The sequence below is a fragment of the Zeugodacus cucurbitae genome, chromosome 2 (genome assembly GCF_028554725.1).
Source record: "Zeugodacus cucurbitae isolate PBARC_wt_2022May chromosome 2, idZeuCucr1.2, whole genome shotgun sequence".
NCBI classification, from domain to species: domain Eukaryota; kingdom Metazoa; phylum Arthropoda; class Insecta; order Diptera; family Tephritidae; genus Zeugodacus; species Zeugodacus cucurbitae.
Genome location: NC_071667.1, coordinates 82,759,560 through 82,783,298, shown reverse-complemented (window position 1 = coordinate 82,783,298; position 23,739 = coordinate 82,759,560). Strand labels below are relative to the sequence as shown.

At 32.8% G+C, this 23,739-nt stretch overlaps 1 protein-coding gene across 16 annotated transcripts in view; it reads right to left on the bottom strand.

The window, feature by feature from the left end:
• LOC105219519 (RNA-binding protein Pasilla) overlaps positions 1-23,739 on the bottom strand; it is an 88,918-nt gene that overhangs the window by 42,959 nt on the left and 22,220 nt on the right. For 10 of the 16 annotated variants that reach the window (XM_054236037.1, XM_054236050.1, XM_011195718.3 and 7 more), the window contains one exon: positions 4,917-6,136. Coding sequence is in view for 2 of the 16 variants with exons in the window: in XM_011195810.3 (XP_011194112.1) it covers positions 4,917-5,034 (118 nt within the window). In the remaining 14 variants the exon portion in view is untranslated. Of the gene's footprint in view, positions 1-4,916; positions 6,137-14,597; positions 15,002-15,041; positions 15,243-15,282; positions 15,390-15,409; positions 15,902-17,432; positions 17,990-23,739 lie in introns of those variants that run through there. The other 6 variants (XM_054236046.1, XM_054236047.1, XM_054236049.1 and 3 more) reach the window with 6 other exon arrangements.

Here is a 23,739-nt window from a genome sequence, read left to right as displayed (position 1 = left end):
AATAAAAAATATTAGTTATAAATAAACGCTCGTTCGTAATGTGCAATACTCGCAGTGCATGAAGAAGATGTACCAGTTAAACTGGCTACTGCTGCCAGGCGGACATTCTAAAACGCAATAGCGCAACTACTGAAATTAGCAAAACTCTAACGAAATAGAATTTGAAAATAACAACAACAACAAGTTAAGAAATTATGTGCGAAAAAAAATAAAACAACCAAATGACAGTATTGAGAAAATGACATCATTATTGAAGCGCTGCAAACGATGATGAAAGTAACTACTGGCAAGATGGTCAGTAGGAAAAATTTGGAGTTTTATGAAATTTAGAAAATACTTTTTTTTGCTTAAATTTAAGCATTTCATGAATTTTGAATGGAATTTTTCTTATTTTTAATATAACTTTTTTATTTAAATTATTTAAAGTTTTTAAATTAAAAATTTCAGTGTATGAACAAAATAGATTTTATAAAATTTGTGTTTATTTTGCTAGAATTTTTTTTTTTGTTTTACTTTTTTAATAAATTTTTTCAGTGTAGAAATATTTTATGATATACATTTTTTTTATTTTTTGGCAAAATTTAAGCATTTCATAGTTTTTGGCTCTTTTATATTATTAACTTTTTTATGTCATTATTTAAAGTTTGATTTCTTTATAAAACTTTTTCCAGTGTATGAAAATAGAAATTCAGTATTCTTATAGAAATTACTATGGGCAATCAAAGCACGTAATTAAGTAAATATTAAGAAATATAGAACCTCCCTTAGTCATAACTGAAAGTATTTTATAACATAACAATGAAAAATTTGCTTTTAATAAAGCAAATACATAACTGTAAATTTTTTAAGATAATTTTCAAAAAACAGTATAGATTACATGAGTCTTCTTCTTCTGACATCAACGATTTGTCAACAAAAATAATATATATGTATATCCCAATTCGTAGCTTGATGTCTCCCTTTTCCCACAGGGTCATTCATTATTTTCGTGGATACGTATGCAGTAGCAACACCGGACTACTAATCGGCAATACACATAAAAATTAGCTCATTAAACGCACACATAAATACATTTATGTGTAAAAATATATATGCAATGGACTTAAAAATAGCCACGAAGCGCTGATAATCCAGCGCAAAACAGCTAATCGCGTCGAAACGGCGCTGTGAGGAGGCAGACAATAAATGCGATTATTGTAACAAAATTTATTTAAATGAGCAACAGCAAAACGCTGGCGTGACAGCGCGGTGCTTCAGTCCAACAGGCACTCAGTCAGTCAGTCAATGGGTCAATCAGGCAGTCAGTTGGTTAGTCAGCCAATGGGTCATTCAATCACACGTTTGCTAAATGCTCAATAAGTGCATGACAGGTGTAATGTTGACTTGAGAGTGTGTGTCAGCTTTTTTTATAGTAATGTGTGCTGCCACTTCATTTGATTTGAAAATAATCGTCATACAACGAAATCATGAAAAAATGTAAAAAGAAATAAAAATGAAGTCTCGTTTGCCTTGTTAGCGTCTCGTTTTAATTACTCATTATTATTTTATTATCGTTAATTAAAAATTGTTAACCGGCATTGAGCACGTACTAACTTATTTTAATTGTATGCAATTATTTTCATAGAAAAATAATAAATAAATTTAATGCAAATTATTTATTTCTATAAGTTAAATCAGAGGTGGATGCATAGTATATAGAGAAGAGTCTCTCATATTTGGAAGACCAGGGGAGAGAGAGAGAGAGAGACAGAGATAATATATGATCTTAACTCAATTGTGAGAAAATTTGAAGCCAACTCATTCCATCAATTCATTTTGGAGTCATTTTTGACTGTTCTCTGGGTCCACTGATATGAACGATTCACCCTAAATTTTTTAAATTCGCTAATTTCATGCGAAGTTGGCTGTGATTATTCGGATTTCAAGAAATTGTTCTCGCTCTCAACATTATCGCAGTAATATACAATATAAAGCTACTAAAGAAAGATTTTCAGCGACTTTTCTTGCAATTTTTAGTTATTCAAATCCAAATCTAAATTTATATCCCTTCAACGCATACAATAGCAATCTCACTTTCAACACTTGAACCATGCATCATCTTCACCCAAAAATAACTGAAAAGCTGTAACCACAACGGAGAAGAGTGTCCACTTCATACACTTTTCTATGGCACCAGAGCAACTTAAGCTTTTGAGGCACAGCGAGTGAGATAAGGTGAAAAACTAGAAGAAAACAAAAGTAGCATAGAATAGAATGGAATATGTTGAGTGCCAGCACTTTTCGTGACAACAATGGCAGCACAAAAAAACACGTGAAATATGGGGTGACAGGTGTTTGGGTCACACAACACACCTGACATATATGTACTTGTAACTGTTCTGGCTGCGGGGCTATGGATATGATGGTAATAAGCAACACATGACATATTTGAAATTATAAATATTATAAATGTACTACAAATGTAGAAAAATGTGGCAGCACTAACTGCACTAAGTCATGTCACGAATGTAGGAGTAAATGCGTGGAAATTTCAATATTATTAACACGCAACTGACTGACCCAGAAATTTTTATGAATTTTTAATAATTTATTTTGTTACTTTTAATCATATGAAGTTCAAAAAAAAGTTCTTCAAAAAAGTAATTACGTTGCTGTTGAGAGTACTTATTTCAAATTGCAGTAATTTTATTGTACAAAAATTTGTTGTTGCTACAAATTATGTATATTGTTTGAATGACCTACAGTATTATTTAGCTTGCAACAGTACATGTACAAAATATCCTCCCCTTTTTATTGCGCTTCACCATACCGAGTATCGCGCCCTTTCCACATTGCATTCGTGCTTAATTATTCTGTTGCCTCCATTTTCAATTGCTTACATGTGTGATGCCTTCAAATATTTATTGTTTTTAATTGCTCACTACTAGTTGTTAAATACTATATGGCAACATTGGAATATATTATCATCATTGTTGACGAGCGTGTTGTATGTAGTTGACTTTGAAGAACGCCGAGTGGCAGTCAGTAAAAAAATGCTGTTTATTACATACATATATTTGTATATTATTATATATACTTATGTTTTAGTAATCAGATTTCATACTGTACAATTCGTTGAAACAGTGAACAAACAGACTAGTTCAACTCGGTGTAGTACTAGTCGCTATCAACGAATAGCAGTACTAGAGAGAATGAGGAAAAAGTAGAAAACTGGAATTGCTACTGTTTAAAAACTGATAATTCTGGCAACTCTATATATGTATATGTCATGGCAATACCCCCTCAAACCACTGAAATAAATAATATTTTTGTAGCTATCGCATAAAGTTACGCACAATTAACATTAAATTTGGCAACCAATGTATTATGCCAGCCACTGGTCAACTAAATACAAGTAGGGCAGAGAGGCCAAAGAAACTACAAAAAATCATGCTTAGCCTCCATTGCGTATATCATGCAGAGAGGCACAGAGCTGTATTTGCAGGCCACCAAAGAAATGTGGACACACTGCAGCCTTAAATCAAAAAAATGAAATCGAAAAAAAAGGTTAAACTTTATTAACTGCAGTATTCGCTGAGCACTTCACCACTTGTTTGTGGAATTGTCTATGAGGTTAACACAGCTAATTTCGTAGTGAGTACTTTAAAGAAGCACTATTCTTTAGTACGTGATTAAGCGTACAACACAAAATCATTTACTCACTTATAGTATATAGTAATCACAGTGAAAACAAGGCAATTTACATATGTTAAACGAGTATCTTCAGTTCGCACAAAATCTTATTTACAAAGCAATAATAGTTTAAACAAAGAAAGCATTTTGTATATTATATATTATATATGTAAGACAGACACATATTTTAGGTTAATAAAATATAATTTCTACTTAAAGAAAGTTCCCTATGTGGTATAGCTGTAAATACGACGACTAACGAATGCATATTTGAAGATCACATTGGCTTCATTAAGCGTTAAATTATGTAATTAATTATTTACATCTGCTATTAAGGTTTTGTCAAAAAAAATAACCTCACTTTTTAATTAAAAAGCTTTAGGATTAAGCACTTCGAATAAATCTTAATTTATGGAATATCATAAATATAAGAAACAAGACTGGAGAGGCTCAAGACTCACTTGAAACACAAATCACATGTGAAACAAGAACCTAACAACGTATAACGTATGGTTCCTGAGCACTATAACGGTAAAGCAAACAGACGAAAATCTGAGTACTTAAATAATTTTGTTCAAGAATACACCGTTAAATTATTTCATATTTTTTTGTATTTAAAACTAAAATCCTAGAGAACGTTCTCTTTTGAGAGCCCATCTCTTATTGAGCGACGAATTGTTTTGTTTATAATGCAATGCTATGAATGTTTGAAAGAGAGCGCGCTATTTATTATGAGTGCACTATAATGAGGCGTGTGAATGCAACACATATATGTAGATAGACATACATATATGGAAGAAGTATAGTATGTTTGCTGAGAAGTTAAAAAACATTAACTACATTAAGCTGATTTATATGGCAAACTCCACGTATCAATTAAGTACAATTACGCAGAGAGCGTGTGGAGCGCACACTTTGTTGACAAAACATATTGAACAAGTTGAGAGAAAAGGATAGATAATAAAAGCGAGAGAGAAGATGAGTTTACATGTGAAAACAAGGAGCAGACAAGAGCGCAAGAATGCTGAGTAACAAATGTTTGTAGTAAACCTTATAGTGAGTAACTGAGAGAGAGAGAGAGAGTGAAAGAGAGAGACAGGTATAATTGTTTATGGGTTTTCCTAACTTTGACGTACGTTTTTGTTAACTCTTTTATAGTCTAACTTGGTTTTCTTTAGTATATTTTTTTTGTTTTTTTGGTGATTTTTGTAAATGATAGAGGCAATTTATAAGAAGAGACTTACCGGAACTGAAATGTGAGCGTTTGGTTTGTTCATTTTCCGGATCGGAATCTAGTGGCCTTTTTCTAGAATCGCCGATTTCGGGGCTTGGGCATGTTTCCATAGCTGCGTCTTCGGCCATTTTAACCTGAATTTTTACTACTCGCACTACTAACTGCTCTTGGTATGATTTGGTATGTGAGTGTGGTGGTTTCGGTTTGGTTTTGGTTTTGGTTACTGCTTATTACGGTTAGCTTTGTCTTAATGGCTTATTTTGCTTTGCCTAGTAATTTAGCTTGGCAATTGTTCAGCACGTGCAATATATTTTTTTTTTTGCTTTTGTTATTGAACTGAGGTGTTTGTTGTGATTATTGGTTTTCCAACTTTTCTATTCACTGCTCGTATAATGTATACCTTTGTGGTACTGCGTACGATCTTGCTATGGCACGATCTGCTCTGACTGACTTTGACTTTACTTCTACACGCTCCTTACACGCTCGATCTCAGCTTTGACTGCTTGACTGTTTTGTTTTTTCTTATTTTTTTTTTTCAATTATTCCAAAGCTTGCGCTCTTTCTCTCTTCTCTCGCACCTAAAGTTGTGTTTTAAAACTCGCTTTTGCTTCGTAAGCGCATATGAGCTGCTTGTGAGTGAGTGAGGGATTTTTGTTTTCAGTTTTTTTTTCTAATTAATCGCCCCTTTGCCTGCCCAATGTGTTGGTGTCGCAATGATGATTGTTTGCTACTTGAAGCAATTTTTTGTGGATGCAGAGAGATGCAAATGCGAGACGATGTGATTTTTGCTTTGTTTGGTTATCGAATCAAGTCGATGCGATGCGAGACGATTCAATGCAGTCAATGCGTCTAATTAACGTGCAGATCGTTCAGATCGGCTTTAGATACTCTTGTATTTCGAGCGTTATGAGCTTATGAGCTTTTTTCTATTTTCTTTATTTACTTTTTGCTGTAACGTTTTTGATTCGTATCTCACACCGTTATTCCGACCTGTGCGCTTTTTATGCTTTTGTTTTCACTAACAGCACGAACTCGGATGCACTTGGACTTGGATATAATTTAGACTTTAGGTCTGATGTGACTTTGTTGTGATGGTTGATTTGTTTGGTGGCTGTGACGTTCACTGAGCACTTTTCTTTACTACTTTTGATCTTGTGTGATCTTGATGAATTGGTCGTCGCTCAAAGCAAATGCAACACGCAAACGTTTATGGGATGCTTTTATTTGGTCCTTTATTTTGAATGTGGTGGTGGTGGTAGTTGGTGGTAGTAGTAGTAGTTATAGTAGTACATAGTAGTAGTAGTAGTAGTAGTAGTAGTAGTGGTAGTGGTGGTGGTGGTTGTGGTGGTAGTGGTGGTTTTGGTGGTGGAATTGAATGTGCGATTCGATTATTTGATTTTTGTTTGTATGAAAAAAGAAAAAAAGAAAAAATATTTATGAATAAATGCAGCATAATAATAATAACAATAATAAGAATAACAATTGAATACACGACAACATTTAATAGTCATAAATCGCTAGCGATTTATCGATTTTTTTTCGCACGAATATCCATATATATGTAAGTAAATATGTAATTATGTAATATAATACGATTAATGGTAAACATATTCGATAATCGAATAATTTTTATTTTTACAATGAGCTGAAAAGAGGCTGTAAGTAAACAACAAAAAAAAACAAGCCGAACACACTAAACAGCAAGTCGATTGATTTATCGATTAGATGACTTGATGGACAAAGCTGACTAAATATATATTCACATACTTATGCACAGACAACTAGAGAGAGAGAGAGACAGAGAGAGAGAGAGAGCGGTTAAGCGATAGACACACATGGAGATAGAAAGAGAGATACAGAGAGTTACTGAATAAGATCTTGTCATGAATAAGCGCAAAAATGTTGGACTTCCGATCGAGTGAAAGAGAAATATTAAGATAAATTTGAAAAATTATATTTTTTAATTACTTTATTTGTTTTTTAAACATTACTTTAAATTTTTTTCTAACGGAAATCCGAAGAGCAGACTTTGCTAAAATTTTTTCGAAGTTAGTATATTGAGAGACAACGAAAAGGATTCCAATGAACTATTTTGGGTTCTCTATTTATAAATATTTACTTTCGCTTCTAATTAATAGTAAGAAAAACTAAGAATGACTGTTTTTGTAAGCTTTGAAGTAGAATATTCATTCTAAGGGTTTCAAATAACGGGTTTTAACAAGAAATTATTAATTTCTGTACAATGATTTTTTTCTGCATAGCATACTTAGAGATATTTCAAATAGTTCTTTAATTCTGAATCAAAAAACTTTCTGAAACACAAAGTTTCTATAACATATTTCATCTTATTCTAAATGCTTTATAATGAAAGTTATTTCGAGTTATACGTATGTATGTATGTATGTATGTATGTATTTACAACAACAAGCAAACACAAAAAGCTGAAAACCTAAGTTGAAATTTTGAAAATGTTTCATGCCAATGAATGGAGCACCAGTCCCGTTATGAGCGTGTATTGTTAATGCAGTTTTGCGGACCATATGTTTTGGAGCATTTTCGAAAGTGATTCTAAACTTTCAAAAAAATATTGTTAGTGCGTAACTTAAAGTAGTTCTGGGACCTAATATTATAGATTTGAAAATTATCGATGACTTTAACTCGATAAAAATATCGATAACTTTTAAAGTATTAAACAGACAGAGAGGATAAAAATTGTACATTGAAAATTACAAATATTTCCGTAAAATTTTGGAAAAAATGTAAATAAAGTTTTATTAATAGACAAGTATAATTATGTTGAACTTAGGCTCTAAAACCATATTTTTCTTTTCAAATCATGACTCAAGCTCGCAGCATCTCTGACTCTCGCTCTTCTATTAAACACTGGAAAACAAAGTAACTAAAATGTGTTGTTTCCGGCTCAGAAGTAAAAAAAAAAATAAAAAAAAAACTAAAGCGCTTATTACAAGCCTCAACTTAAATGCCAGTGGGCGTTTTCTAAGCTTTTGGCTTTTATTTTGTACAAATTTCGTGTGCGCTAACGCTGTAGAATTACACGAAGGTGATTTAATATTTATTTTTTACACAAATAATTTGTGGTTATTTTTTTCAGCAGAAAAGCTCATATGCAAATTACCAACAAAGCAGTCATTGGAAACTGGTTTTCTTCGAAATATAAATACACAGCTGTCAATTGGGATTTTGAGTTATACACTTGTAATAGTGAGGAAAAAAATTACTAAAGTTGAAGAAAAAATATTCGTGAGAGCGTATTCAAAATTGGCGGGCGATGAGACAAGCGTTTTTAAATTAACATTTGTATTAAGTTAAACAAATTTATTTTATTGAATTCTTAAGCGAAGCTTTAAACCGGTCCGTCTCTTTAGATAATTTTAATTGATTCCTTTTATTGTAATTAATTTAATTTTTTTTTAATCTTTTATTTATTATTGCTGTGCGCTCGTTTCGCGCTTGATTTGTCAACAATTTCTCGCATTCTGCTCATTCGCTGCTGCTGCTGACGTCGTCATCAGCTATAGCTTTTTGCGTTGGCCTTGACCATTGCAAACGGCAAACCAAAACAACAATAGCAAACGACAGCGTTGAACTTGTAGCAAAATATTGCGTTTGCACGAAAAACGAAAAAACGAAGATTGCAACTTCAACAAAGATTTGAAAAAAAAAAAACAAATTACGCTTGAATCTTGAGAAAATTGCTTTGAAACTGCGACAAAAGCTTTGTGGCCGTAGAAACATATGAGGAATGAGTGAAATGCTTTTCACAAAGAAGACTCGTGCCCACGAAAATGCCATCACTTTGATAAAGCTCTTAATTTAATGGCTGTTTTTCAATTCGGTTTGCAAACAAAATGCTTTGGATTAATAATGGAGAGAGTTATTGTATTTTTTCTACTATTCTCCAAACCAAAATAAGAAATTCTTTAGAACTTGATTTCAAATGGGCTAATGAAATCAGTGAAGCTTATCCAAGGCCATATAATCTCGAAATCATATATTTCATTCATATATTAAATAATCGATATCGATAACATTTCGTAAAACGATGAAAAGAAGACAAAAGAAACTTAAACAGACATTCAAGTTATATGGAATTTTATGAATATACTTTCGGAAATATTTTAAACGATTTTTAAATGAAATAGTTTCAACTTCAAAGTAACGATAACATATTATCGACATCGGTATCGATAAGTATTGATTGACTCAAATCAAAGACTAATATGAACGCTATAATTACAATACCGTTATAAATGATAAATATTATTTATTTGAGCTTAGTGTTTTTAACATTTATTATTATTATTATACAATATGATTCTTACTGAAATTATTATTTATTACATTCTAGATCTCTAAAAATATATGGCGTAATGATCTTCACTAATTCTACTACAACAAAGTTTATTGCTAAGTTTACTACCAGCAATCGAGCAAAGCTCACGCCACTCTTATTGCACCCACCCCCTCTGACTACTATTAATATTCAAATACGCCCCTCACTAATGATGCTACTAACTGCTTTATGCAGCGTAATCTTCGTTTTCAAAGTCGCAATTCAACATGCGATCATTAAATCGGACCGATCATTAATTTATACACAAAAATGGCAACCTGTTTCAAGTTTCCAAACAGCTTAGTTATGTGAATTGAAACCAAAAAATAAATAAATAAAGATATTGACAAGTCACAACAACAGCAAAAAAAAGGTGGCATCTTCGACTTGCGCACTTGCTCGAAAATCACTAAACAGCTAATTAACATTTTAAGCTGTTCAGAAAAATAGCGAAAGGATTTGAAAGAAACACATACGAAACGAAACACACAATCTCAAAGAGTTGTGAAATGCTGATCAAGTAGAATTTGTGGTGTTATAGCGGTAAAACTTGTTGACGGTTGTCAATGCGCTGCCACAACAAATGAAGATGAGCTCAGAAGTGTGAGCCAAGTTTAATTAAGTGTTATTAAAGCAACGCTTAGGCAGCAAGTAAGCTTAGTAAATGACTTTGAAAACGTCGTGAGCATGTGTAAATTTAAACCAGTTGAGCAATTAAAAAATATTTTCAGTTAATCAGTTGTAATTTACATACATACTTTCAATATTCGTTGTATAAGAACAATTATTAGAAATACGAGGTGTGTTCAAAAAATAACGGGAATTTTCGTTTTTTGAAAAAATTCAAATACAACAATGTTTTCACACTCAAAATAGTCGCAATTCGATATGATATAGAATAAAAAAATCTGACTTTTGGACAAAATAAAATTCCCGTTATTTTTTGAACACACCTTGTACATTCAATATTTATGCATATTATAAAAGAATGTAATTTGTAGAACTATATGTGGCCACAAATAATAAAAGCAGTAAACCGCTTGACACTCATCAATTTGGCAAGCTGACAAAAGCGCCAGCGGTAACCAGAGCGAAATTGAAAAACAAAAACACAAAAAAAGTTGGCGTTATACCTTTTTAGCAAACCCACATTAAACTAAAAAAAACAGCAAAATGGTTGCTGCGGTGTGCTGTTGACAACACATTGCAGCAGAATGCACCAGCCAAGAAATTCCATGGCAGCCACAGCCGCCAAACTTCCGCAGCGACAAATCACATACATACATACATACGAGTATGTGTAAATGTGTGCGTGTGTGTTCGTGGCACATATTTTTTATACCGTTATTATTTCTGCAACATTCCTAAAGTTGCAAGGCGCTAGGTGTCGGTCGGCGCCCATTGCTGTGGCTGCCAACACGCGCTGAGGTGTCCTTGAAGCCACCACTCAGCCAAATAAATATTTTTCACTGCTGTCACAGCCAAAAAATGATTGCAAATATTTTCTCATTTTCAAAATATGCGATGCAGAAAATTTCTACAAGTTACAATTTCAACTGAACAACAAAAACAAATTCGCGCTTTATTTAACACACAGCCACATGGGCGTACTTATAACGATCGTATGGTGGTGTGTGTCTCGGCTGTCGGCAGATGGCGAAATTGATTAGCACAGAAGCGCCAAATTATCCACCTGACGACGACGGCATTGCCCAAATTATCGCTTTTTCTTACTTTCGTTTTTTTTTTCTCTCAATTTCAATGTTCGCACACATTGTTCGTCTGCCTTTCGTTTGTGATTTTGCTAATTTACAGCGGCTGTCACAGCGCCACAATCTTTACTACAATATTTGCTACATACATATGAATACATATGCATGAATGTATGAATTATTGAGATTTTTCGTCACATTACCAGCGCGCACATTACATAATAATTAGAAAGTATTTCAATGTATTTGCTTTGATTTAAATATAACTTTCAATTTCATTGCTCGAATTTGTGTAATCAAAATGGCCAAAAATATTAGCATAATCACAAGCAGCGCTAGGGCTAACACAAAAGGCCTAGTGACAGTAACGCAAAATCTGCATATTAAAACAGATTCAGATTTTATTACTTTCGCAGTGCAAATAACACACTAACTGGAGTTTAAAGGTTTTTTAGTGTTACTTTTTAAGATCGAGAAAAGTTAGCAGGTCTCTACATCAGTTGATAGCGACACTTTCAAAAGGATAAAAAAATCGGCTAACTTCCACGGAAGCACAGGCATTGCGCTTAACCAAAAGAGTGTGTGAAAACGCCCTTTACCAGACCCAATTCATTATAAAACCAATCAACAAGATGCAAAATCTTACCAACTACAGACAATTTGATTTGCACATTCAAAAGAGAATTGTAATCAGTAATTTGAACTTTATCAAATGATGCATAATGATAAGTTTATCACTAACTTTAATTTACTTTTTTAGTCCACACCACTTCAGATAGTTAGGAGAACTCAGTTGCTTAACTATTGCACTTTATACACTATATAGAGCAATTTCATATACGAGTACTTGAAAAGTCGAGTTTTTCGAGAGCGAGAGATAGATAAATAATGGTACTTCACAAGAAAAGTTTATGCGGAATTGTATGACAAGATATAAGAAAGTCTGAAATAGTCAGATCATGACTTTTATTTAAAATAAATGTATGTATACAGATAACATCTAATATTGTATTATCATGCCCAGGGAGAGCAGTCTAACTATTCTCAATACAGAATATGTCAATATTTACTCTACATTTAGTTGGTCTATAGACACAGCTTGCCGAGACTATAACAGTTGTTAACCTTTAACTACTGAGGTGAAATATTTGGACGTAGTTACTGAGGTGGGGGTAAATTTTACCCCTTTATAATCTATAAATAATTTTTGTCAAAGAAAATTTTTTTTAATTTTATTTGTTTTTAATTGTAATAATAAAACACATTTTTAAATGAATAAAATAATAAATTTAAAGAAATCGAACTTCTAGTTTAACAAACAAGGACTTGATTTCATAGCCACTTTTCTTAAAACAAAAAAACAAACTACGAGGTGTAAAATTTACCACCACCTCAGTAGTTAAAGGTTGAACCCCCATAAAAATGGGAAAAATAAAAATGTGTATATTTGATATATAAGTATGTATGTACATATATACAGTGGAACTTCTATAACTCGAACTCTTGAATTGGCAATAGCGTTTAGCAGACAAATTTCATACAAATTTGCTTCCCTAATTCGAATTTCTATAAATCGAAGTTCTCCATAACTCGAAATTTTGAAGCGGCAATAGAAGGCAACTTTCATAAAATTTTTTTTTTTCCATTATTCGAACTTTTTGGTCAGGCCATTATACAAAATTTAAAATTTTACTATCGAGGCAGAATTTTAAAAGAGTCCCTCTATATCGTATGGAGGCGAACAAAAAATATAATATTACACATATGGATTTCATAAATCATCTAACAAAGGCATAGGATATAAACGCCAAGAGTCAAACAATAACAAAATGTAACAAACAAAATTACAGAAAACATCTTTTAACGTATGTCCATCAAAATTTTTGCGAATTAAATAACCAAAACCGTGTATAAATCTTATTTTACAGCTTTTTGAAAATTTATATGTTTTAGTGAAAATTCTATATCTCGAAGTCTCTCTAACTCGAAGTTTTTTTGTGGATTATGGTGATTCGAGTTAGAGAAGTTCCACTGTACATATAATATTTAAGCATTTTATCTGAGTTCTTAGAATGAATTTGCGATGTGATGACCCCATCTTAAGAAAGTTCTTATGAGTGTATACTACGAAAAAACTGACAACATTTTATAAACAGTTAACTAAGGTTGTTTATAAATAAGTCATAAATAAGAGTGATGACTTTTCTTTCGTAGACAGGCCCATTAAAACAAGTTTGGATGAAGCGCAAAAGTGTATGAATGTCTGCTACTCCTACTAGCTAAGATTAAACACATATTTTTGCGTTCTAGGTATCTTAATATATCAGGATACAGTTCTATATTAGTAATATAAGCTATCTTAATATATATAAGAGCATATATAAGAATATTAGGGAATATTTTAAATATATAAGACCTATGCTTAGCTGAAACGACCTCATTTTAAAATTTATAGAGGGACTCTTTTTTTTATTAAAAGGCTGACAATATGTATTCACTTGCGTTAATGTGATAGATATAAGAAAAAAACTATATACATATCTATGTATGCAAACTGTTAAGTATTTTGTAGATGATTGCCAAATATTCCGCGTTGAATGTTTTTTCTTTCCGTTTGCTTAACTTCGTTGAAGTCGCGCTATCAACGCCACTTCATTTCCTAACAGGCACATACACACTCAAAGAATCTTGATAGCATTTCTACTGCATACATACATCCATATATATATTATATATACATATATATGCATATAGTGAAAAATAAAATTGGAATACATACAAACCGATATGAGTTTGAGTATTTTGATAGATATTTGTGATAACTTTGCCACATTTAGTGCTATTTGATATTTTTTCTCTTATGGCTTTTGTTGTTATTTTGCAGTATTGCGGCAATAAAAATGAAGTGCGTCCCATTGAAGTCACACACACAGATTTCCCCCTTTTTTTCGTCAGTTATTATCTTTCAAATTCTTTTAATTAACTGTTAAATGCATAAGCGTCGCGCGGTGAGGGGGGCGGCGTCACAAATAGGGGTGGATCTTCGTATGTTTAGAGGCAGAGCACTTCGACGAGTGATTGCTTTGTTGCATTTAATATTTCTGAAGTATTGAATGTTTAACGAAATGAAATATTATCAATTGACGGAAGTCGCGCGAATAAAAGAAGAACTAAACTAAGAGACGACAGTGGAGTGTGAAACTAATTTAAAAAAAAGAATTCGATAGCTTTTGTGTCTACTTTTTAATGTGCTTAAATTAATTGAGCATAGACACAAAAAGTGGTGACACAAGCAGTTGTGTTAAGGGCTGTTTTGATGGAAATTTATAATTTTGGAGTGTGGTTTATTGAAGAAATTATTGAAAAAAAATTTATTATTTAATTTAGAGACTTCAAAAACCTAAATATGAAATTTTTAGTCTGATTTTAGGCGTTTAGCAGCTTAAATATTAAAATTTCAACTATTAATGAAAGCTATTTCCCTGCAAAAAAATCATTTTCGTATTTTCAAATATTTTATATTACGAGTTATAAAAGATTGCAAGCTTCTTTTCTAACAAAAAAACTGAAAAATGCCAAAAAGCTATATATAGCATGATTTTAGGCGTCACATTTCCGTTTATACCGCCAAAAGTGGTGCACTGCAATTCCAAAACCGTAAAATTTCTATGAGTAATCAAGTCATTAATTTTCGAGCTTCGAAAATAGTATTTTCACAAGTTTTCATTACACGCTAAATATTCAAAAAATAAATGAGTTATTCAACGCCAGCACAGCCGAAACAAACTGAAACAATGTCTTACTCATTACACCCACTTGCTGAGGTGTATTTTGCATGCCTGCACACATACATACATACATACGTACATACTTAGGTGTATGCAATGTTTACATAACGCTACATTGTTTTAAGTATAAGTACTCGTATAAACACACAACTAGACGAATTACTTAGGCAATCTTTGCCGTTTAGAATAACTTTTAAATTAATTTACGACGCCATAAACGTCATTATAACAACAATAACAATAATCTCATAAAATGCATATACATATATGTATATATTTACATGAATGCAAATCTCAACACACGCAGCGTTAGGTACTTATGTACATACATATATCGTACACCCACACAATGAATACTTGAAGCTTCCACTAAATGCCAAAGTTAACAATTTTCAAAATCACACACACAAATTTCTTTTAATTTTCAATTTTTTTTCAAAATTTTCCGTTAAAAATTTTTTTAAATTTTTTTAAAGTAATTTAATAATTTAAATCAAATAAATTAAAGCGTTTTCAACACACATTTATTGTTTTTTCGTTAAATTGTATTTTTTTTTGTACAAACACACAGCAAAAAGCGTACACACTCGACGTCGTCGTGACGTTAAACAAAAATTGTCGAGAGAAAAACGTGAAATGTCTGACTTACAAAATGAATTGCAATGGAATGAAATTAAATTAAACGAAAATGCCGAGGCAGAAAGCATTAAACAAATAACGCTCGAAAATTGACGTCGAAATGTTGAGCGTTGCTGCGCCGCTCACAAGCGCACTACTCACTCTCTCAGCGCTGCACTATTGGAATGGTGGAGAGCGCGCATGTGTGCGTGAGTGTTTTTGCGTTTGAGTGTGTGTGTGTAGTGGTAACACACTCATTTATAGCAGTATGTATGAGTAAGCTATTGAGTGCGAATATGGATGCATGAGAGTAGTACTTGAACTAGTCGCATTAGAAGGGGTATTGGATAATTTTATTTTTTCACGAGGGAAGGGAAATTATGTCTAAAGTGGTATAAAAATAAAATAATAGAGGTTGTTATGGTTACAGTAATCCGCTACGGTATAACTTTTTAAGTAATTTTTTCTTGTTCTAAACTTTAAAGATGCTTTCATTCGTTTTTATGTTTAGCAACTAAGTAGACTTGAAACTCCAATTTGCATTTTATTTAAAATTTTTGTGTTAATTTTTAAATTTACGAAATTATTTTTAAAACGTTATAGCAACAACTTTTCAACTAACAAAAAATATTTTATTATCTTGGAAAATCATACTTTTTATATTATAATTATTCATTTTTAAATATTTATAGCTTTATGACATCCCTTCAAACTAATTCAAATTATTAATTTTGCAATTAATCTAAAAACAAAAAAATAATTTTTAAATAAAATTTATTTCTAAGAAAATAAAATAATTTTTTGTTCACAATAAGTTCACAAATTCAACTAATTGATTTCAAATGAAACTAATTTAAGGAGTTGTGTGGGTTTCAGAGGTTTAAAATCATCCAATCATATATTTCAATTAAAAAATTCAATATTAAAACAGTATTTTGTGAAATGTTTATTTAAAAATTCAGAAAACTCAGTCGTTGGTACCTCATCTCCCTTGACATCTAAAAAAATGCGCTTGCTGTGGACAGCATAACTCATTATAGGTTTGTTTAAAATGAGTAAACCAAAAATATTTGGATATTACATAAATAAATCTCGTTATTGAATGAAGGAAAAATACTAATATTAAAATTCGAATTTTTGACAAATTTTGAAAAATAAAATACATTTTTTGGGTAAAAATTTTCGCCATATATTGGCTAGAAAAATGTAGTTGTAACATAATTAAAAAATTTTAGTTAAATAACTAGATAATGTCTTTTCAAAGATGTTTGCAAAATTTTAACGAAATCTCTTTATAACTCTTCGAGAAATCGTGTTCAACGAACTGAAATTTTGAGTTTTGACTTAAGCACGTTTAAAGTTTCATATTGAAATAGGCGTGGACTGTTGGGTGTACATTTTTTGAGAATATTTTAAACATATTGTACTATGTAATGAGACAAATAAAAAAAGTTTGTATTTCAAATTTTGAAACCCAGGGGTTAGTTAAAATCTCATACCACAAGTACTTCCTTTCGAGGCTAATACAAAACTTCTATGCTAAAAAGTTGAAGAGCTCGACTCATACAATAAGTTAAGTGGGAATATTTTTTTGAAATATACAAGTATATTATTAGCAACCAGTTTGTAACTAGTTCTTGGACATAGCTAACACACCAAATGTTTTAACGGTAGAGATTTTAATTCATATGCCATAGCCTTACATTTGTATGTATGTATGTATGTATGTATATATGTATTTATATTTATATATGCATAACTGACTTTGTAGCTTCGAAACAAAGAGAAGACACTTTTAGCGCTTATCTTGACTCATAAATGAATTTTAAATAACACTAAGCACATGCACATACATATGTATTTATGTTTGTATATGTATGCATATGTAGTTTATACATATGTATGTGTGTCTTTTTAAAAAGTATACCACCGAGCTTATGACATTCACTAGTGGAGCCAAACAAGTGTCCGCAGCGTGCTCACAACGTGAGAGCGCCAGCACTCAAAAAGCAAACAATAACAACACACACTAAATAAAAAGAAAATATATTTACTTCACTCGTTGTTGTTGTGTTTGCTATTTGCACAGCCGAAATGTCGTCATTTCAAATTTATATTTTCTTTATTTTTTGTTTTTTCGTTTTTTTGGACTTAACGCGCCTGCTACCACTTCACTTCATAAATTTCCATTAACGGCGCTCACTCGACAACATGCAGTAGTGTTCGCCCCCCAAAAATTTATGACACACAAGCAAATAAATGCAGCTCTTTATCGGCGCTCTTTAGCTTGTTTGTGCGCTCTTGCACTCTTCATGTTTCGCTCCCTGGAGTTACCCGTTTTCTCCACAACACCTCCTATCGCTCATTCATTCGCTCGCTTGGACGTCGCCTCCATATGGACGTGCCTGAGTTCCTATTTTTGTACACATTTCTTATCAGTTTGATAGTTTTTGCTTTTAATGGCCGTTGTTGTGTGCTTGCTTTAAACTATACAACAGTTTTTACAGCTAACTACAGTGTTTTGTTGCCATTGTGTGGTTGCTTATGAGTCTGCTGCTGTTGTTGTTGTTGTTGTTGCGGTACAACTGATAAGCGACACATACATACATAAATGCAATGTATGGAAATGTATGAAATTATGGACGGAGAGGAGGAGGAGATAGAGGCGCGGCAGTAGCGCTGAAAGGCAAAAATGCAACAACAACAACACATCTATATTTTATATATTTATATATGTAAATGCTTATATTTATAACTGTGCGTTTATGTTTGTATGTGTGTACTTGTTGATTTCATGACACTTCAATCGAATCTTCGCTGAGTACTCCGGTAGTGCGCTACACAACAATTCTTTCTTGCTGATAACGAGCGAACATACTTATATCACACTTATATCCTCATAAACAAGCGCATAAACACACACACACACATACACGCAGGCTAAGTAAGTAAATTATTTTGTGGCAGCAGTACACGTGAGCATTGACACAGCTGTGAGGTAGATGACGAATCGGTCAAACAGCAACTGCTTAAACAGCTACACACATACACAGAAGGTATGATTACCTTAATATGTATGTATGTTCATGTAAAGTATTTACAGCGTTAAACAGCATATTTCACATCTATTCATATCAGTTAGCTGCGCCTGCGCCTACCAACGCACGCACACACACACGCAGACGAACGAGTTCATATCTCGCTTCTAATCACGTTCAACTGCAATTTACCAAGCTATAAAAGCAAATATAATAACAGACTTTGTACGCTCATTTGAAAAGTAAAAGAGAAACGGTGATGAATAAATAAGAATATTAAAGTGAAATAAAAGTACAAGAACAACAAAAAAAACCAAAGTCTCCCTAGTCATTCCCGAAAAGTCGTTTAATGACCTTTATGCCGCTGCAGTTCAACTCGAACTCGCTTAGGCACAAACAACAACAACAACAAACTACGCTAGTTTGTTACTCTTACTGTTACTCTTATTGTTGTTGTTGTCGGCTGATTTTTCAAAATTTTTTTGGTTATCTTTTCTTGTATCGCTTCGCGGTTGTCAATCGCTGAAGTCACCTAAATGTTGTCCAACAATGGCTATGAGAATACCCATCGACACATTGACGCAACTTGTTGACAAGCAATAATACACAGTTATATATATGTATGAACATATGTATGTGAGTATGTGTGTGTGTGTGCTACTTCCTTGCCTTTGGGATTGTCTATTGGTTTGCGTTTTTTGAAAAATATGCAACAATTCATCAGCGCTTAGAAATTGACACAGTCGTGCGGTAAATAATGGCTGATTAATGCGAGTGATATATGTGGAAAGAGAAGACGCACAAATAAACGCTGTTTAAGCAAATATAGTCATTTGTATCATAAATTTACAAATGAACTGCTTTATTAATTACGTGAAATCTAATAAATTTGTTACAGTCCTCAGTGTTTGCTCAACAATGCTAGACAACCAGAGAAGTGTATATTATGATCCGTGAGAAGACCCTTGTTTTAAAAATGTGTACTAAAGGTTTTTGAAGATCAATGAGATTGTGTAGTTCGTAGTGAACTGAACACTGAAGCCCCTCTGTTGGCTGTTTTATGGTTTTATGTTTTTTGTTTTATCTTATTGTTTAACATTTCAAGAATATGTCCTCAAAATTTTAATCCGATCTAAGCAACATTCTTGAAGTTATTGTTTAATTAGTCTCGGGGCCTTTAACGCTCTTACTCTAACAGCTACGGGCGGTTGGGATTTCAGTGCAGCTTTAAACGCGTTTTTCTCAAAACTACTTTTTCGAAGTCCGTGTTCACTGCCATTTGAAAACTATTCGACCGATTCATTTCAAACTTTGAACACATTTAAAAAAAAAAATATTCAGAGAACGTTGAGGGGAAGATTTGTTTCAAATTTAACTAAAATTTTAATTTTTTTAACATAGTCAAAACTATGCTCAATAATGTATAGAAGGTTTGAATAAAATTGCTTAATCGATATTTGAGATAAAAATCACAAAAAAGTGTTTTTTTTTTGCGCTGAAACCCAGACCCCTCCCTTATGAAAATCTGGAAAGTTTTTATTGTGTATTTTAAAACCGCTAGGTGTCGCTGCGGTCAAGTTATTGAAAATCATATTTATGAACCAATTTAACCAGTTCAAAAAGTAACGGGAAATTTTGGAATTTTTTGAAAAAATATTTATTTACTTTTGACAAGTCGACTGTTTAAAAATTGTAAATTTTAAAATTTCCGTTATTTTTTGAACACACCTCATATTTGAAACAAAAATCAAAGGGAGCCGCAGTTGAAGCTGATGTTATATTTATTGACCAACTGTAGTTAAATAAGATGTAGCTTTACTGCTTTGAAAACGGTTAAATTTATAAAATTGTTATATGAAGAAATCTCGTGAGTTATGCTTCCATAAAATAAATCAACATATATAGACACGAGATCACCATAATAAATCATAAAAAATCATAAACTCCGTTATAGGCGTCTAAAATCATTTATCATAACTGAAAAGCCTGATAAGAGAATAAAAATTTACAATTTATGCATTTACATAGATGCATATAAATAACTATATTCCACGCCTAGTTATTTTTTATCAAAAAGCTGATCACTCAACACTTTTAATTCAATAGATACTGAAAAACATTTTCTATGCGTTCTAAAATTTTGAATACTAAATTTTTTCTAAGCCTCTAACCGAACCCGTTTCATTAGACATTTTCTACAGCTCATACATATGTATGTATGTAAGTACGCATGTGTGCCCATATAAATATGCATATTAGTTTTCTAAATCAATTCAGAAAATATGTTAAAACCGGCTGGAGGTATTTAAGCAGCAGTCACCTGCCTGACCTTCACAACTGGACCTACATACAACCAAGCATACCCATACATATGTATATGTGGCGAGCTTGTAAAACTCACACTTCGTCTCTACAATTATGCGTCTAGGTGGAGCTGAGAGCCAGTTTTGTGCTAATTAATTTATGAAAACAAAACTAAAATTAAAATTCAGCACGGAATTGTAGCCTATTTGCGTTTCAAAGTTGCGAAGAAGTGGAATTTTTTTTGTAGGCAGCTCGAGCATGTTTATGGAAATGAAATCGAAAGCAAATAAAGAAAGTGAGTTTTTTTATTTAGTGTATGAGACTAGGTGAGTTTTAAACTGGATATAAAATAGTGTGAATTAAAAATGATTAAAGCATACAGTAGAAGACTAGAAGTTTGGAAGAACAGTAGAGTTGAAAGAATAGTAGTGGTAAACAAAATATAGATGATAGTATTTACATCTTAAAGAATCATTATTTTCCATTTTAAAACGATTCAGATGCACAGTTTCTCAAACAATCTCTACTTGTAATTAAGTAAGTGTAAACAGACTAGCAAATAAAGGAAATCCTCTATTATACAAAGTTGGTTTAAAGTTCTTAAAGTCCTAAGCGCTTTAACTCAAAGTCTTGACGTGTAGAGTTATACTACTTTTGTAGTTAATCTACCTAATTAGTATATTCCAAATTTTTATGAAAATACCGTTACATATACTCAATTTAAGGTTAAATTATGTAACAACACATTCCATGAAAATGAGACCGGAAATTCTAAATGGACTAACAGCTACAAACCATGAAATAAATGACATGCTTCCCTTGCACCTCAAGGGACCACGCAAAGAGCGCATTAGACGCAAATGGCTTGTGCTGCAGAAAGTGTACGAAAAAAGTAGCCAATCGTTATTATGCACAAGTTAACCTCAAAAAGTGGCAAGCTATCAGCAATCAAGGCACAGGCCACTTCAGCGCTCACTCGCCTTGCCGCCAATGTTGCTCAAGCGTAATAAGCACACTTGCAGGAACAGGCAAAAGGAAAAAAGAACAAAAACAAAAACAACTAGGACTTGGTAATGAAACCCGACAGTAGCCAGCTGAGTATTGTTTATATTTATAGTGCATACATACATATTTACAGTTACATATGTAGTTAATGACGAAGATGTGCCGTAACCTATATACGAGTCCAAACGAGAGGCCCATTGAGAGTTGACATCATGTATGTAAACCAGTGTCTGTATATGAATGCAAAAGAGCTTTGGCATTTTCATTTTCATGCGCACAGCTACGTATAACACACAAGGAAAAGGAAACGGAAGAGCTATCAAAGCGGAAGTTAAACAACATCTTGTATATAACAAACTTTGTATGTGTGTAGAGACTACAAATAAACATAATATTTGTGTTAGTAAGTTGAGTAACTCAAGTAGTGCGCACAAATGAGCGTGCCTATCCTTGAATTACTCAGCACTCCTTTTTGCTATAAGTTGCGCGCTCTTATTTATATTTCTCTCTTCGCTATTTATTTCTTTCATTCCCGCCTAGCAAAGCTTTTAAAGCGCTTTAAGAGCGTGTAATCGTTAAGCATACTCCCGCTAATGCCTTGCTAATCCGCACTCTCGCCAAAAGCTTTGATTTTCATCTGCCGAAAATATCCGCACGAATTTTCCAATAACCGAAATTTCTTCCGTTTCTTTTTTTTCTTCGTCTTCTTCTTGCTTCACCTTTATTTTTGGCTCACGTGAGCGCTTTGATTTCATAATACCCACACTTGGGTATTCTATTCTTCACTCGGAATGCCGTAGCACACGTGTCAGCGCAGTGTACGAGTGCTGGAACGTGCAAAAGTCACATGGCACATCTTTTTTTTTCAATTCCACTGGCTGTGATGGGCAACCAAGAGCAAGTAAAATATGCTGCTGAGTTGATTCACATGCTAGTACAAAGCACATAGGTATTTACCTATGTATTTATAAATATATACATATATTTGAGTAAAAAAAAGCAAAGCAAAGCAGCGCTGGAAAGTTGCCAGACATAGAATATTTGAAGTGGGATTTGAACGCGTTGACACACCGGGGAGCATACGCTGCCGCCGCTGAGTTACTTAGTAGCCAAATCGGGTGGTTGAAGTATATACATATAAAATATAATGCAAGAATTGCCACCAGATGAGTGCTAACTCTACAAGCAAGTTAACAGTTTTTAGCATTTTGTTTGTTACTCACATGAGTCTCTAAATAAATTTGTTGTACTTATATATGTATGTATGTATGTATGTGCACTAGTGTGCTAAAAGTGTTTCTCACTCTGCTTGTTTAAATATTTGAAAATATTACCATAAAAGCGAAATAATTTGCTATGCAAACACCAAAATACTCGTGTCAATCTTGCATGTGTGCAAATATTATGTTGGGCCTACTGTTAAGGTGTGTATTTAGGCGTTTGTGCTTTGTGCAATTTTAAATCGTCAATGATTGCATAGTCATGAGGGTAAATATTGGCATTTCTATGCATAAAGAAGACAAGTAAGGAAGGTTTTTGGCTGGTTGATACTATTAGGTTAGGTTAACTTTAGATTTAGTAGTTGTCTGTCGACGCACCGAAGGCCCTTGGGAGAAGAAATCGCCTCACACTATTTTGTCCCCTCTGAACCAACCTTTATTTTTCAATTAGATAATTATTCTTCTACTTCTTGCCAACTTCTACAGAAATCATTGTACGCTGGCGTGTCCCCCAATCAGACAGGAATGTGTTAACACTCCAACTTCAGTTCTTATGTCATTACTTTTAAACTTAATAGCCATTTGCGGCTCTTATTCCATTGGATTGTTTCACTATGTCCTGGAACCAATTGCAGGTTTACCGTGACAAATGATGTTAGTGCCACTAACAGCTCCTAGACTAGCTAGACAGAATGAGAAGACTTTCTTTGATAGCAGTGATCTCGGCTTAAAATACACTGCAGTGTACGGGTAGCCGGAAAGCGATTATGGTATATAATTTTTCTAAAAAGACA